General features: G+C 38.1%; 2 protein-coding genes across 2 annotated transcripts in view; one reads left to right on the forward strand and one right to left on the reverse strand.

The window, feature by feature from the left end:
• The window catches only part of LOC149131338 (uncharacterized), a 35,960-nt gene that overhangs the window by 12,404 nt on the left and 8,556 nt on the right, over positions 1–15,000 (forward strand). The gene's annotated exons all lie outside the window — the stretch shown is intronic.
• Positions 14,449–15,000, reverse strand: part of LOC128250619 (uncharacterized) — a 23,924-nt gene continuing 23,372 nt past the window's right edge. The window contains exon 2 of the mRNA XM_052976042.2: positions 14,449–15,000. This exon is cut by the window's right edge and continues 419 nt beyond it. Coding sequence (XP_052832002.1) covers positions 14,655–15,000 — 346 coding nt within the window. The 3' untranslated portion in view covers positions 14,449–14,654.

Raw genomic sequence — 15,000 nt, forward strand, 5'->3', positions numbered from 1 at the left:
GACTGATTGGACAGCGTAAAAAAGATAGTAAAATAAAAAAGAAATTGAAACGAAACGAAACTATACTGTTAAAAAAATGGTCGCCGCGCTTAAGGAGGAATTTTTGCTGGACTGTTGCCATTTCGTTCAAGTGAAGAGCCCTTAACTCCCCACTTAGTTTGCAGTGTCACTGTGTAAAGGTCAACAGAAGTACAGAAGACAATTGCTGAGGAGAGTGTAAAGAGGCCATTCCTTACTTGTCTGTTTAATTAAACATTGTATCCCATAAACACAACCGTAGTCAAAGTAGCCGAGTCTTAAACCACTTTAAACAACACACACACATACACACATACATGCACACACACACACACACACACACACACATACATGCACATACGCACACGCACACACACAAACATACACACCCATACACACACAGCAAACTAACACTCGGTCTGCGCGCGTGTGCACTCCACGTGCTAGAAATAGCAAGTAAATCTCCTGTAAATAACACAGTGCCATCTTAAACATTGAATAAATGTAATCCTTGATTCTTCTTCTTCTTCTTCTTCTTCTTCTTTTTGGCACAGGATGCCAACAAGCGATCTCGTCTATCTCGATCTTCTGCGGTAGATCTCAGTTGGTCCCCAGCTGTGGATGCCAAACGGTGCTTCAGTTTCTGTGGACCGTCTCCATGTTGATTCCAGTCACCCACGGTTGCGTCTCCGTTGATACTCTATTTTTTTTATCGCTTATCTTTTACTTGTTTCAATCATTAGACTGCGGCCATGCGACAGCACCGCCTTGAAGGGTCTAGTCGACAGCGCCTCTTGTACTTTTTTTTTTTTAAGCTTGACATTTACTCTCCCAGATTCATTCGCCCAACTGCTAAGTTACGAGGCGTAAACAAACCAGCGCCGGTGTTAAGCAGTGGTGGGGAACAAAAATAGGGACACTCACACACGCAAACACACACAGACACACATTCTTTTATTCTTTTACTTGTTTCAGTTATTTGACTGGAGCACCGCCTTAAAAGGTTTTAGTCGAATGAATCGATCTCAGGACTTATTGTTTGTAAGCTTAGTAGCTATTTTTGCCGAACTGCTAAGTTACAGGGACATAAACACCCCAGCATCGATTGTCAAGCGATGGTAGGGGATACAGTTACAAAGACACAAAAATACATACATACATATATATACACACACGCACACACACACACACACACACACACACACACACACACACACACACACACACACACACACACACACACACATATGGAAAATTCACGAAAAAAACTAAAGACAAAGACAGGTGGTGTAGACAACAAACAGATGTATTAGTATAACATTCGAGAAGTGAAAAAGTCTTTAACGTTTCGAGCCTACGCTCTTCCACAGAAAGGAACACAGAAAGAGACAAGGAGAGAAAAAAAGAATGTGTAGTGGCTATATATATATATATATTTATATATATATATATATGCTCATACACGACGGGCTTCTTTCAGTTACCGTCTACGAAATCCACTCACAAGGCTTTGGTTGGCCTGACGGAAGGTGCCGTTCAGTGGGACTGAAGCCGGAACCATATATTTGGGAAGCAAGCTACGGGTAGAACACCTTTAATCAAAAGCTTGCAGGATCAGACTACAGCTGGATAAAACAACAAAAACCACACTTCGATTACCACTACCCCATCGAACATCGGTAGGAGCCTCTACGGCCACCCCGATTGATCTACTAGGACTAGCAACCAAATATATCACAGGGGCATATTAGAAAATCTAGGCTTGAATACACAATACTCTAGTGACTATCAGGATAGTTGTGGCAGGAAGGCCTTTGATTATGTGTCTGCTCAGTGAAGTATGACCTGTGGTTACGCAACAACAATTATTAGAGCGCTACTCTATCATCAGTGTCGTTGCCAAGCCACCGGCGTTATAAATGTCGCCAATACAAAACCGACCAGCAAAACCACTACCGCCACCATCATCGCCACTACTATCGCTGCCGCCATCACTATCATCACTATCATCATCCCGATTTTTGCCACTGTCACACTCCATCATCTGAGCCATTCCCAAATATAAACATATACTTGAGTATCACCGCAACTTCGCGTCTTATTTTCATTTCTTTCTCTAGATGCAGGCGTGGGCCGTGTCGTTTAGAGCCTGCTTCCCAGCTTGGTGAACTTGGGTTCAGTCCCATTGCGCAGCAGCGTGGACAAGGGTCTTCTGCTATAGTACAAGGCTGGCCAAAGCTTTGTGAGTGGTTTTGGTAGACAGGAACTGAAAGAAGCCCGTCGCATACATACATACATACATAAAACATGCATACATATATATGTAAACGTATATATCTACAAGTCTTGTGTTTGTCTCGCACCGCTACTTGAAAACTGGTGTTGGTTTGTTTACCATTAATTTATCCATTTCTTTCTGTCTACTTGTTTCTCTTCTCTCTCTGACTCACCCCCTTTCTCTCTAACTAGCTAATTAGTTAGTTAACGTTGTCTCGATCTGCCTGTCTCTATCCATCACTCCATCCAGCTCTGCCTCTGTCGATCTATGTAGCTATCTCCATCCAACCATTCATTAGCTCATCCACTTGTTTCTGCCCCTCCCCTCTCTCTCTATTAACTTGATACAAAACTAATTACGTTCTTCAACTTAATTCTATCAATCGAAATAATTTATACATTTTTGCAAACATGAAACAAGTCTATTAACTCCTCTAGCATAGAATCTTGGTGTCTTGGAACTGATGAATTCTTTGTTTTTGAGCTGTTGGCAGAATCGTTAACACGTCGGACAAAACTTCAGTTCTTCCCACTCTTTGCGTTCTAAGTTCAAATTCCGCCATATCAACTTTGCTTTAACCCTTTCGGAGTTGATAAAATAAGCACCATTCAAGTACTGGGGTCGATGTGATCGACTTTCCCCCCCATCCCATCATAGTTACTTTTGAACCCTGCAATGGACTGGTTTCCTGTTTAGATGTTTTGATCTCGGTCACTTATATACGCAATGGTAACCGGATAACCAACCCTATGTCCTTGGGCTCACCGTATTCCCAATTACTCAGGGCGGTTTCGGAGATGACAGCCATTCAGTCCAGCAAGTGCCACCCCCAGGAAAGAAGTAACCACTTTTCTCAGAGCCGAAGAGAAGTCCAGTTTACTGAAATTTCAACATCTATCATGCTTTCTTTCCATAGCTCCAGTCTAGCAGCTGAGAGTGGATCTCGTGGAACGGCTAAATTTCCCTCATAACATCGTACCAAATGCAATCCACCCAGGCATAGTGATCTTCTCAAATTGTACCAATCGGGTGACAATGTGAGAATTAACTGTGTCCTGGGAGGAACATAAGGTGGAAGTTCATGAGTGGAAGCTTTCCAGACAGTAGAGCGGTGATGAAATCGGAGCTGGCAGGTACGTAGCGCGGCAATAGAAGTCGGCTGTCGGGGTTTTGTGGTGCGTTCCTTCAGCAAAGTTCTGACTAGGCTTGGAGTTACAGCTGCAGCAAAGAAGAGTGCCATAGATTCCATCACTGAAGCTGCAGAGAAGGTCACTAGGCGTCCTCAAATAAAAAGAACAGATAGGTGGTTTCCTGCTATTTGGATACAATCCGGGATTTGATCAATCCCAACTGGGTGAACTGGAGCGAACGAATGTAATGCTTAAAGACCCAAAATTCCCCGAGAACCCAGAAGCATCACTGGCGGTGCATCTCAGAGCATCCGCAAGATATATCCTAGAACTATGTATATTTGAAAACCAACTTTCAGCCACTAAAATGTGTATAGGAATGAAATATTTCTTTTCATCTCCTACTACGTAATATCGCTATCGCTGACAATTTGATAAGCTTCAAAACGTAGGAACTACCTAATAAATAAAATATAATTAACTTCTTAACCATGTGTCTTCTCTAGATTACGATGAAAGTTCTCATTATCACTTGTAACTGAATATATATTTTCAACACATGTTAAACACGTATCTGTAGCCGTTTTCATTTTATCAATGACAAAGCAAATCTGTAAGTAGGATGTCAAACAGATGTAGAGCCGCTTATGTTTTAAATTACATTGTATACGGCTTGTACATGTCTGGTTCAACAAGCCTATTTAAAATGTTGATTGATTAAACAAAGTGTACATGCGTCATCTCGACGCAATCTGGAAGGTGTTGACTGGATCAACAGAATGTGAATGTTAAATAATAGTTGCAACGGGTAGAATTTAACGAGATGTTGATGAGACAAACACGATATACATCTGGCAAGATAAACCGTAGATTGACTGTAGCTGTTAAATAATTTGTAGACGCAGGCAATAGAAAACAATATGTAGATGTCGACTGGGTATCTACAATGTATCGAAACTAATAAATGAAGACAGAATGTATAAATAATAAATGGATAGGAAGATATACAGTGTAAAATATTAACTAATCTGTTCGTGGGTGTTGACCATGTATGGAGATAGATATAGCGTGTATACGTAAGTAGATAGTATTTGTATGAAAATTTTAAGGTCGATGGCTAGTGGGAGGTACAAAAAAAAACATGTATGATATTTATTCGTTTATGTAATTTTTAAACTGAAAAGTTGCGTTAAATAGATATGTAACGGAAAATTTTTCAAAAATATTACGGATCTCACTGAAGTTTGTTGAGAGTTAGGATGTGACAAAATGGAATAAGCAGAACAAGGGGAGACACGTGGTATAAAGGGTGTAGATGTGTGACGAAAGACCTTTGATAAACAAACTAAAATAATAATAATAAAGCTGAAGTGAAGACCAAATATAATATAGTCCGTGTGTTTAATTGGCAAAATATGACCATCCCTAAGTATAACATTTTATTTCTCTGAAAACCCAGGACTCATAAGACCGGTTGTCCGTTTTCTCTGGACGTATATGATCAAAGCATTCCCTTTGGACAAGACACCAGTCCTTTGCAGGGTTCAAGACCAGCAAATATGAGGTGAGTGGAGAAGTCGCTTACTTCATTTTATCCACCCCGAAGGGAAAACAAAATCGACCTCAGCGGGATTTGACCTCACAGCATAAATAACTGCAAGAAATATCGCTACGGGCTTTTGGCCTACAAGATGACGGTTCAAAATACATCCCTATAGCAAATTTAATAATAAAAAAAAAAGAAAACAACTACTAAAAAAATTATTACTTTTTTAATATTAGTTTCAAATCTTGGCACACGGACGGTCAGCATTTTTGGGGGAGGGGTAAATTGATTACATAGACTCCAGTGCTCGACTGGTACTTATTTTATCGACTCCGAAAGGATGGAAGGTAAAGTCAACTTCGGTGGCATTTGAACTCAAACCGTAAAGTCGGAAGAAATGCAGCTAAGCATATTGCCCAGCGCGGTGACGTTCATGCCTTGTCACTTTTTAATATTGAATAAGAAAAAAGGCGGCGAGCTGGCAGAATCGTTAGCATGCCGGACGAAATGCTTGGCGGTATTTCGTCTGCCGTTACGTTCTGAGTTCAAATTCCGCCGCAGTCGATTTTGCCTTTCATCCTTTCGGGGTCGATCAGTTAAGTACCAGTTACGCACTGGGGTCGATGTAACCAACTTAATCCCTTTGTCTGTCCTTGTTTGTCCCTTGTAGGCAATAAAGAAATAAGAAACGTTAGTACGCCGGGTGAAATGCTTAGCGGTATTTCGTCTATCTTTGTTCTGAGTTCAAATTCCGCCTAGGTCGACCTTGCCTTTCATCCTTTCGAGGTCGATAAATTAAGTACCATTTGCGTTGTGGGGTCGATCTAATTGACTGTCCTCTTCCCCCAAAATTTCAGGCCTTGTGCCTAGAGTAGAAAAGAATATTTATTTCTTTATTGCCCACAGCGGACCAAAGATAGAGGAGACAGACAAAAGGAGTAAGTCGATTACATCAACCTCAGTGCGTAACTGGTACTTATTTAATCGACCTCGAAGGGATGAAACGCAAAGTCGACCTCGGCGGGATTTGAACTCAGAACGTAACGGCAGAAATATCGCTAAGCATTTCGCGCGGCGTGCTAACGTTTCTGCTAGCTTGAGTAGAAAAGAATATTGAATCAGAAAAAAAAAAAAAAAAAAAAAAAAAAAGGCAGCGAGCTAGCAGAAACGTTAGCACGTTGGAGTAAGTGCTTCGTGGTATTTCGTCTCCGTGAATTTGGATTTATTGGTAATTATTATTGGAGTGCGTCTGTATAGTAAGTGCAAGTTTCTATTGACTGTTTTTGTGTTATTTGCTGTTATAATTATTGTTCCTGTTATAATTATTTGCCTGATAGTCTTCGTTCGAAAACTATCGTGTGTTTTCCCCTGTGGAGGAAACATTCATTGCTGGCAAGATGCCGAAAAGTGTAACTTCGTCTGGCGAAGAGTCAACAACCGACAGGGATGCAAAAAAGATTGAAAGTTTAATATTTGGCGATATTTCGGATTCTTCTGAAAGTGAATTTCCCCAACCATCAATGTGTACTGTTGCAAAGAGGAATATTGACGTGAAAAGCCTTCAAACAGAAGAAAATAAACAAAAAAGAAGTTTTGCGTCGGCGGCTGGAGGTGGAACACACCGGCTGTCGACGAATAAAAAGGACTTATTAATGTACAAAGACATGATTACAATTCAAGACAGCGTTGTCAAGGTTCAACCCCCAGAAGAATATTTGTTGTCAGAAAAGAAGAAAACCATTATGTTCAAGACATACTGTAAAAAAGAAAGAAAAATTGAGCGAGTAAGCGAGGAGAGGGTAGAAAAATGTTTGAAACCTATCTGAGAGGATATCACATATCTGGCCAGAGGTAAAAAGTTCGGTACCATCGAGATACACTTAAAAATATTGAAACGGCACAGATGCACTCGATAAAATCATTGGAAACAGAAGATGTAATTCTAATACTTATATACATGGATATGAGCACAGCCAAGATACGAATACCAAAGGTCCCTCCTCAAGTCGACCCTATGTGGTTGATGGCGGCTGTCCTGTCAGAAAAAGTAGAGGAGATAAAACTCCTTCAGGCTACCGTCTCTGAAAAGGAAAATTGGACCGGCCACACGGTCCACCTCATTATACAAACGGAACAAACTGTATTAGAACAGCTTCCAGAAAAAATAGAAGTTGGGGAGGAGTTCCTCAACGTCTTTGTGGAGGGACGTATACCCCGGTGTCTTCTGTGTGGCCAGCTAGGCCATATAAAAAAATACTGTAAGGAAGACGTGGTGGAATCGGAAGCTGAGGAGGAAGAAAAAGAAAATGAAACGGAAAAGAAAGTTACTGGCAAAAGAAAAATAGAAAACGAAAACCAACAGAACAACGACCAAAAAAGACAGCAAAAAGAGTCCAACCAAAAACAACAAGGAAAGAAGTAGCGGATAGAGGAAGTGTAGCACTACATACTAAAAATGAAGATTTAATGAGAGAAATAAAATAAAACAAATCAGCAACTAGGATAGCAGAACTGTCAGACAAATACAAAAATTATGAATTCTATGAAAGGGACAAAAAGACACACAATATTTGTTTAAATACGTACAGAAAGTCTGTGTCAGCAATGAGACTAAACTTTTACGAATCTATATTTCAAGACCTGCCACCTCCAACCCTGTATCAAGAAAAGGTGGAGGGTCCCTCTCCACCGGACAAGCCCTGACTAACAGGTGAGTCATGTCTATTCACATGGGTTGTATAAATGTTCGTGGCCTGATGTCTAGCTGGAAGCAAGGACGCTTCCTAAATGACATCAGGTCAAGAAAATTGGATGCGATTGTTGCAACGGAAACCCGAGTAAAGGGGTCAAGAGATCTGTCCCCACTCCTGAACGGCTATGAGAAATACGTTTCTCCGAGTCGGGCAGGAGGTGGGGGTGGGGTGTTGGCCCTACTAAAAAGAAACCGGGTAGCCGAGAAAAAGTTTTTTTCTGATCCAGAGGCAGGTTGGTCGTTCTCGACCTAACAACCAAAAGTTGTTTATCATTTGTAGCGTAAAAGATTTCTTTACGAGGGGGTGCTGAAAAGTTCCTGGCTTTTGGTAAAAGAAAATACAGGAGGATCAGTTAATTATGATTTTATTCAATGTATTCCCCTCTCAGGTTTACATAATTATTGCAACGGTCCTTCATTTTTCCAAGCCCTGTAAAAGAACTCAGAAGCTAAGGCAACCAATGCTGGTGTGTTTACGTCCTCATAACTTCGGGAAAGGAGAGCGATAGAATAAGTACTTAAGGTAATCTTCAAGTTTAGGGGGATAAAAAAAATAAATAAAAATATTCAAGGGAAGTAACTGAACGTCTTACCAGTATTCTCCGTACATCTCTGTTTATAAATAAATCACACACGTGATTTGATTGACGTTAGGGTTAGGATTAGGGCGTGATTTACTTATAAACAGCTAGAAGAAAACGGATAATACTGGTAAGTCGTTCAGTTATTTCCCTTGAATATTTTTTTTTTGTCCCCCTAAACTTGAAGATTACCATATGTATGTATATATGCGTGTGTGAGCGCGCGTGTATTTATGTTTGTGTGTCTTTGTGTCTGTGTTTTAACCCCCCTCTACCGTTGCTTGACAGCCGATGTTGGTGCGTTTACGTCCACATAACTTTGAGGTTCGGGAAAGGAGAGCGATAAAATAAGTACTTAAATTACAAAGAATAAGTCCTGGGTTCGATTTATTCGACTAAAACCCTTCAAGGCGGTGTTACAGCATGGCCGCAGTCAAATGACTGAAGTAAAAGAATAATAATAATATATATATACATATATATATATATATGTATATATATATATATGTGTGTGTGTGTATATATGTGTGTGTATGTGTGTGTATATATATATCATGATAGATCGCTAGCCACTACATTCATTTTTCTCTCCTTGTTTCTTTCTGTGGAAGAGCGTAGGCTTGAAACATTAGAGACTTTTTCACTTCCCTCCCGGGCGTTATACTAATACATCTGTTTGTTGTCTACACCACCTGTCTTCGTCTTTTGTTTTGTTTTTTTTGTGAATTCTCCCCCCCCCCCTATATATATATATATATATATATATATATATATATATATATATATACTTTATGGCTTTGATTTTAACATAGCATTGTGTTATAAAATATATTTACCAACTTAATGTGGCGGTCCTATAGAGGGCGGTGTTACTGTTGTTTTTAGCCCCAGGAAAACATGTCCTCCAGCTGACCAACGACACAGTTTGTATCCGACTAGTATTTGTGTCGTTGGCCAGCTGGAGGTGATGTCTTCCAGGGGTTAAAAACAACAGCAACACCGCCCTCTATAGGGCCGCTCCATTTAGTTGCCGAATATATTTTACGGTTCCGTATTGTTAATGTTTATCTCTCACTCAGAGATTTAATATAACTTATCTCTGTATTTACGAACATTGTGCTGGTTTAAGTATCGGTTATCTAGTTTGGTTTGTACATATGTGTCCAGATTCACTGATGTATGTGTCTGGACATAATAAATAAATAAATAAATAAATGCGCCCTTTTAAAGCCTAGCCAGGCTCGTGGACCCGGTTTCCCGGTTTCTGTGGCGTATATGTTCCCCAGCTGGACGAGACGCCAGTCCATCGCAGCGTTACTCATTTTTGCCAGCTGAGTGGACTGGAGCAGCGTGAAATGAAGTGTTTTGCTCAAGAACACAACGCGTCGCCCACTCCAGGAATCGAAACCATAATCTTACGATCATGATGCTGACGCCCTAACCACTAAGCCACGCGCCTCCACATGTGTCTGGACATACCTATATAAAAATACAATAATACACTCACAACGAAAGTTTCATATTGTTTTATTATGAAATATTGAGAAATAAAAATATAACGAATATGAAGAGATATGATTTAATCAATATCATTTTAATATAATCAATAGTATTTTAATAAGGGATGTAAAGGCAGATAACAAGCAAAGAAGCAAAGGTCTAAAACAGAATTCTATCAGAAAATTAATTATAAAAAAAATACAAAATGCAAATAAAACATAATCGTTTTGGTTTTGCTTGACAATTCTATAAAATGCCTGATTTTTTTTTTTTTTTTTTTTTGAAGGTATGTTGTAGCTATATAGGAAATTTCTGGGTTCATTTTTTTAGAGTTGCTAAAATAGTTACCAGGAAAATATTGGTGAAGATCTAAACAATCGGCTGTTCTTACCTGACCACAAATGTATCGTCTTGTGCTTTAATTAGAAATAGCCCAAACAATTATTATTATTATTATTATTCAGTAGTTTTATTTTTATAACGTGCTTTCACTTCACTACCGAGCGCAGCTCTGTGTGCCTTGGGTATGTGCTGTGGTTTGCTGTGATGCTCTTATGGTTACTGTATTGAAAGTGTTTTGCGTAGGATGTGTGCCCAGTAGTGCAATTTTCTGTATGTTATATATATACTTGTAAGTCCTGGTGTTTTTGTTATGTATTTGTCTGAATATTTTTTTTATTATACCTAAGGCACCTGCTATGATTGGAATTGTTTCTGTTTTTAGATTCCACATTCGAGTTACCTCTATTTCCAGGTCTTTGTATTTTGAAAGTTTCTCCATTTCTTTTAGGGAAACGTTGTCATCTGCTGGTATTGATACATCAATTAGAAAGCATTTTTTCCTTCATGATCTTTGACAACTATATCTGGTCTATTGGCCTTAATTTCTCTAATTATTATTATTATTATTATTATTATTATTATTGCTATTGAAGACGTCGCACAACAGTATCCAATATTGTGATTTTGTAGATTGAAGATATTGTGTGTACCGGGGATTTGTACTGCCTGTCAAGTCGCAACAGGGACCTCAGACAGATAGTACTTTACAAAGTATGTGTGCAGTTCCAAGTAAAACCGATTTTTGCAATACACCAAGATTGTAGGGTATTTCTAAAATGTTCAGATGTTGGGTGGTATTGAACTCAACGTTCCGATGTCTTCAGAAACAATCCTTATGTTTGACTCATGGTCGTACGTTCATGATGGCAAAAATGAGTTATCCTGCGACGGACTGGCGTACCGGCCCTTATGAGTCGGTATGACATGGGAAGGTAAAAAAAAAATATTGCCACATCAATTATTAAGAGCTCTTGCATATCCCTCCGAAAGATTACTATATCCGGCTTTCGGTGCTCAAACACTTTCTCTCTCTGGAAGTCAAAGTCCTAGAGGATCTTTGCCTTCTCGTTTTCGTCCATTACCTTTTCTGGTATATGTTGTTACCAAGCATTCATTTATTATTATTATTATTATTATTATTATTATTATTATTATTATTATTATTATTATAGTCCTCTTTCAATTTTGTTTCCATTTCTTGCCGAATGTCTTCCCAACACCTAGGGCAAAGAAACTCACTGTATACATTTGGTAGGTCATTAAAATGAACACAACAGATTGTTCATTTACGAAGTGATGTGATAGAAAAAGAAGGGGAAGAAAGACAGAGAAAAAGGAAAGAAGGAAAACAAGAAAAAAAACAAACAAACAAACAAAAAAAAAGAAAACGAAATCTACTGGGAAGTACCGCTATTTCTAGATAAAATTCTACAGATATGGCAGTGTAACCAGTTGACCTTCTCCGAAGTATGTTGGGGACGATGAAACCGTCTTTCTCTAATATATTCAGTCTCAAAACATTACTGGATCCGATTTCTGGACTTGAGGTAGTTTTCCTCTATCTAGTGGATACAGCGAAAGAACTCTTATGTAGAAGACGTTTAAAAGAACTGTGGTCAGATATTTTCTTCTTCAACTGGTTTTCATGAACTTCGAGTAACATTTAAAGAGAAAAGTGGAGTGGTGTCCCCCTCTAGCAGATTTACTAAAAGATGTTTGTAAACGATGTATCTGATGTGGATGCACACACCCTCCCTAAATATACAACTATAGGTCATAGGAAAATGAGAGAAATCACTTGCTTTTGTTGCGATGGTTTATTTAGATAATATAGAGTCTTGATTGGCTATAAGCGGCCTAAGAATCACACTTCTGGAGCTTGTATATATATATATATATACATATATATATATATATATATATATATATATTTCGTATGTGTATTTCGTGTGCAAGATGCCTCTCCCAAGGTCTAATTGTATATATATATATATATATATATATGTGTATATATATATATATATGTATATTCGAAACGCCCAGTTTAGAATAGAGGCAGCTGATGCAGGGAAAGTTCCATAAGTAGCTTGTCTGTTTTCCTATGTGTTCATTCTGTTGTTCGTAAAAAAAATCCGTTTTTTGTGCTTTGTTTATGTTCCCGTTCCTTTTTTGTCCACGTTTCTTTTGACGTCCTGTACCCAGATATGCATCTATATATACATGTAGATGTAGGTATGTAAATATATGTATGTATGCATGCATATGCTCACATATAATTTGTATTATATATATATATATATATATCCAAGGTTTCAAATTTGTATGTTTAAAAATGTAGAGACTCGCAACACGACCAATCTATATTCCATTTAAATAAATGGAATATAGATGGAATATAGATCGGTCGTGTTGCGAGTCTCTACATTTTTAAACATACAAATTAGAAACCTTGGAGAACGACCCTTAAGGAATCTAATCAATGATCCTTTGGGGTGTAGTCTTATGCTATATTGGTAGCGATTACGAAATTTACTGGAAAATTATATATATATATATATATATATATATATATACTCTGAGTTAATATGTTCCTATTTTTTGTTTGTTTCTACACTTGATATAGAACCTATAGTGATTTTTACTTCGTCTATGTTACATCCTTTATAAATGGAATTATAATAATTTATTATTATTGCTGTTGTTCTTGTTCTTGTAATGCATCCCACCCTGCAAAATCTTGCAGCGAATGAAAGAAATCATCTTCATCATCACCATCGTTGTTGTTACTTTTGTTGTTATTCTTGTTGTTACTGTTCCTCTTGTTGTTCCTGTTCTCATAATCAGTTCTATACAACCCCACCACCATATTTGCAACGAGGCTTTGTAGTGTTTCCTCACTTCTAGCCCTTGCGTCAAACAAAGAAATGATGATTATTGCTGCTGTTTACAGCCCTTTTATTCTGATTTTAATTCTTTCATCTTCTTCCTATCTGGGTGGTTGTGGATGGGGGTGGTGCTGGGGGAAGGCAAGTGAAGTTAGTAATAGAATATCTTCGATCTTAATACAAGAAACAAGTAGATAAGGAACATTTTTCTACATTTTCACTTTAGTAGTCGTAGTAGTAGCAGTAGTAGTAGTAATAATAATAATTATTATTATTATTACTATTATTATTGTTATAATAATAATAATTATTATTATTACTATTATTATTGTTATTAAGGCGGTGAGCTGGCAGAATCGTTAGCATGCCGGACTAAATGCTTAGCGGTATTTCGTCTGCTGCTACGTTCTGTGTCCAAATTCCACCGATGTGGACTTTATCTTTCATCCTTTCGGCATCGATGAATTTAGTATCAGTGAAACATTGGGGTCGATGTAATCGACTCGTCTCCCCACAAATTTGGGGCCTTGTGCCATTAGTAGAAAGGATTATTATTATTATTATATGCTTTAACTGTACTGACAATTGCAACTCTGTGTGTCTTGGGTATATGCTGTGGTTTGTTTTGGTGTTGTTATTTTTACTGTATTGAAAGTGCTTTACGTTGCATGTGTGTGGTGCCTAATAGTGTTATATTCTGTATGTTATATATATTCATAAGTCCTGGTGTCTTGGTTATGTATTCGACTGTATGTTTTTAGCCATTTCTATCTTCACATTTGTATTTCGAGAGTTTCTTCGTTTCTTTTAAAGATATACTGTTTGTTGGGACCAACATGTCAATTAGAAGGCAAACTTTTCTTGGCGATCACTAACAACAATATCTGGCTTTTTAGCCTTGATCTTTCTATCCGTTTGTATTATCATATTCCAGAACATGGTTGTTTCGTCATTTTTTTGAGACCTTTTCTGGGGTAAGCCTATACCATCATTTTTCTGTTGTCATTCCGCAGTGCTGGCACAGCTTCTAGTGTATATAAATGCCAATTCTGTCATATTATCTCCAGTATTGTTGATATTATTGTTTTCATTGCGCAGCTGATCGCTGTTCAGTCTACATAAGACAGGTGCTGCGTTTTGATTGTAATGAATGTGCCACATCTCGTGTGCAACTTTTCCTTTATTATCATTATTATTATTATTATTATAGATAATATTAGGACTGCTATGGCTCCTCTGGAAAGAATATGTAAATAATTAAAGAAGAGTTCCATTGAACCCGTCGAAGGTACACGAGATACCGAAATATCGTTCAACAAATTTAATTATGGAACTCTTCTTCTTTAATTATTTACATATTCCTTCCAGAGGAGCCATAGCAGTCCTAATATTATCTATAAAAAAAAAAAAAAAAAATGAAGTAGACTCACATATCAAATTTTGAACCCGTTGAAGGTACACGAGATACCGAAGTATCGTTCAACAAATTTAATTATGGAACTATTATTATTATTATTATTATTACTGCTTCCTATTTGGTTTTCGGATAAAAATAAAAATTAAAAAAATTCAAAGAACAATCGCATGAATGCAAACTTAAAGAGTGGGTGGTTTTTTTAACTTTATTGCATGCGGCGGCCCCATGTGATATGTTGGCGCCAACAGACATGTTTAGGGTAAGGAGAAGAACTAGGCTGAGGACGGTCGGCATACATACAGCAGTAAATTACGTTGCTGTTGTAGCCGAAATTCTGTTCACCGTAGCACCGAGGCTCAGATGCATGAGGTGGGGACGTTGTTAACGACGCCGGTCGCTGAAAGCCATGATACGCCGAATTTCTGTTGTGTTGGTGGTCCGGCGAATAAGTATGGCTGTACGGAGTACTGGCAGTGTCAACGGTCCGGTAATTGTACGGGCTCTGGTAGTAGTTGTTGTTGGTGTTTTTGTTGTTATTGTTGTAGTAATAA

Source organism: Octopus bimaculoides, chromosome 23 (genome assembly GCF_046866305.1).
Source record: "Octopus bimaculoides isolate indiv1 chromosome 23, ASM4686630v1, whole genome shotgun sequence".
Lineage (NCBI taxonomy): Eukaryota > Metazoa > Mollusca > Cephalopoda > Octopoda > Octopodidae > Octopus > Octopus bimaculoides.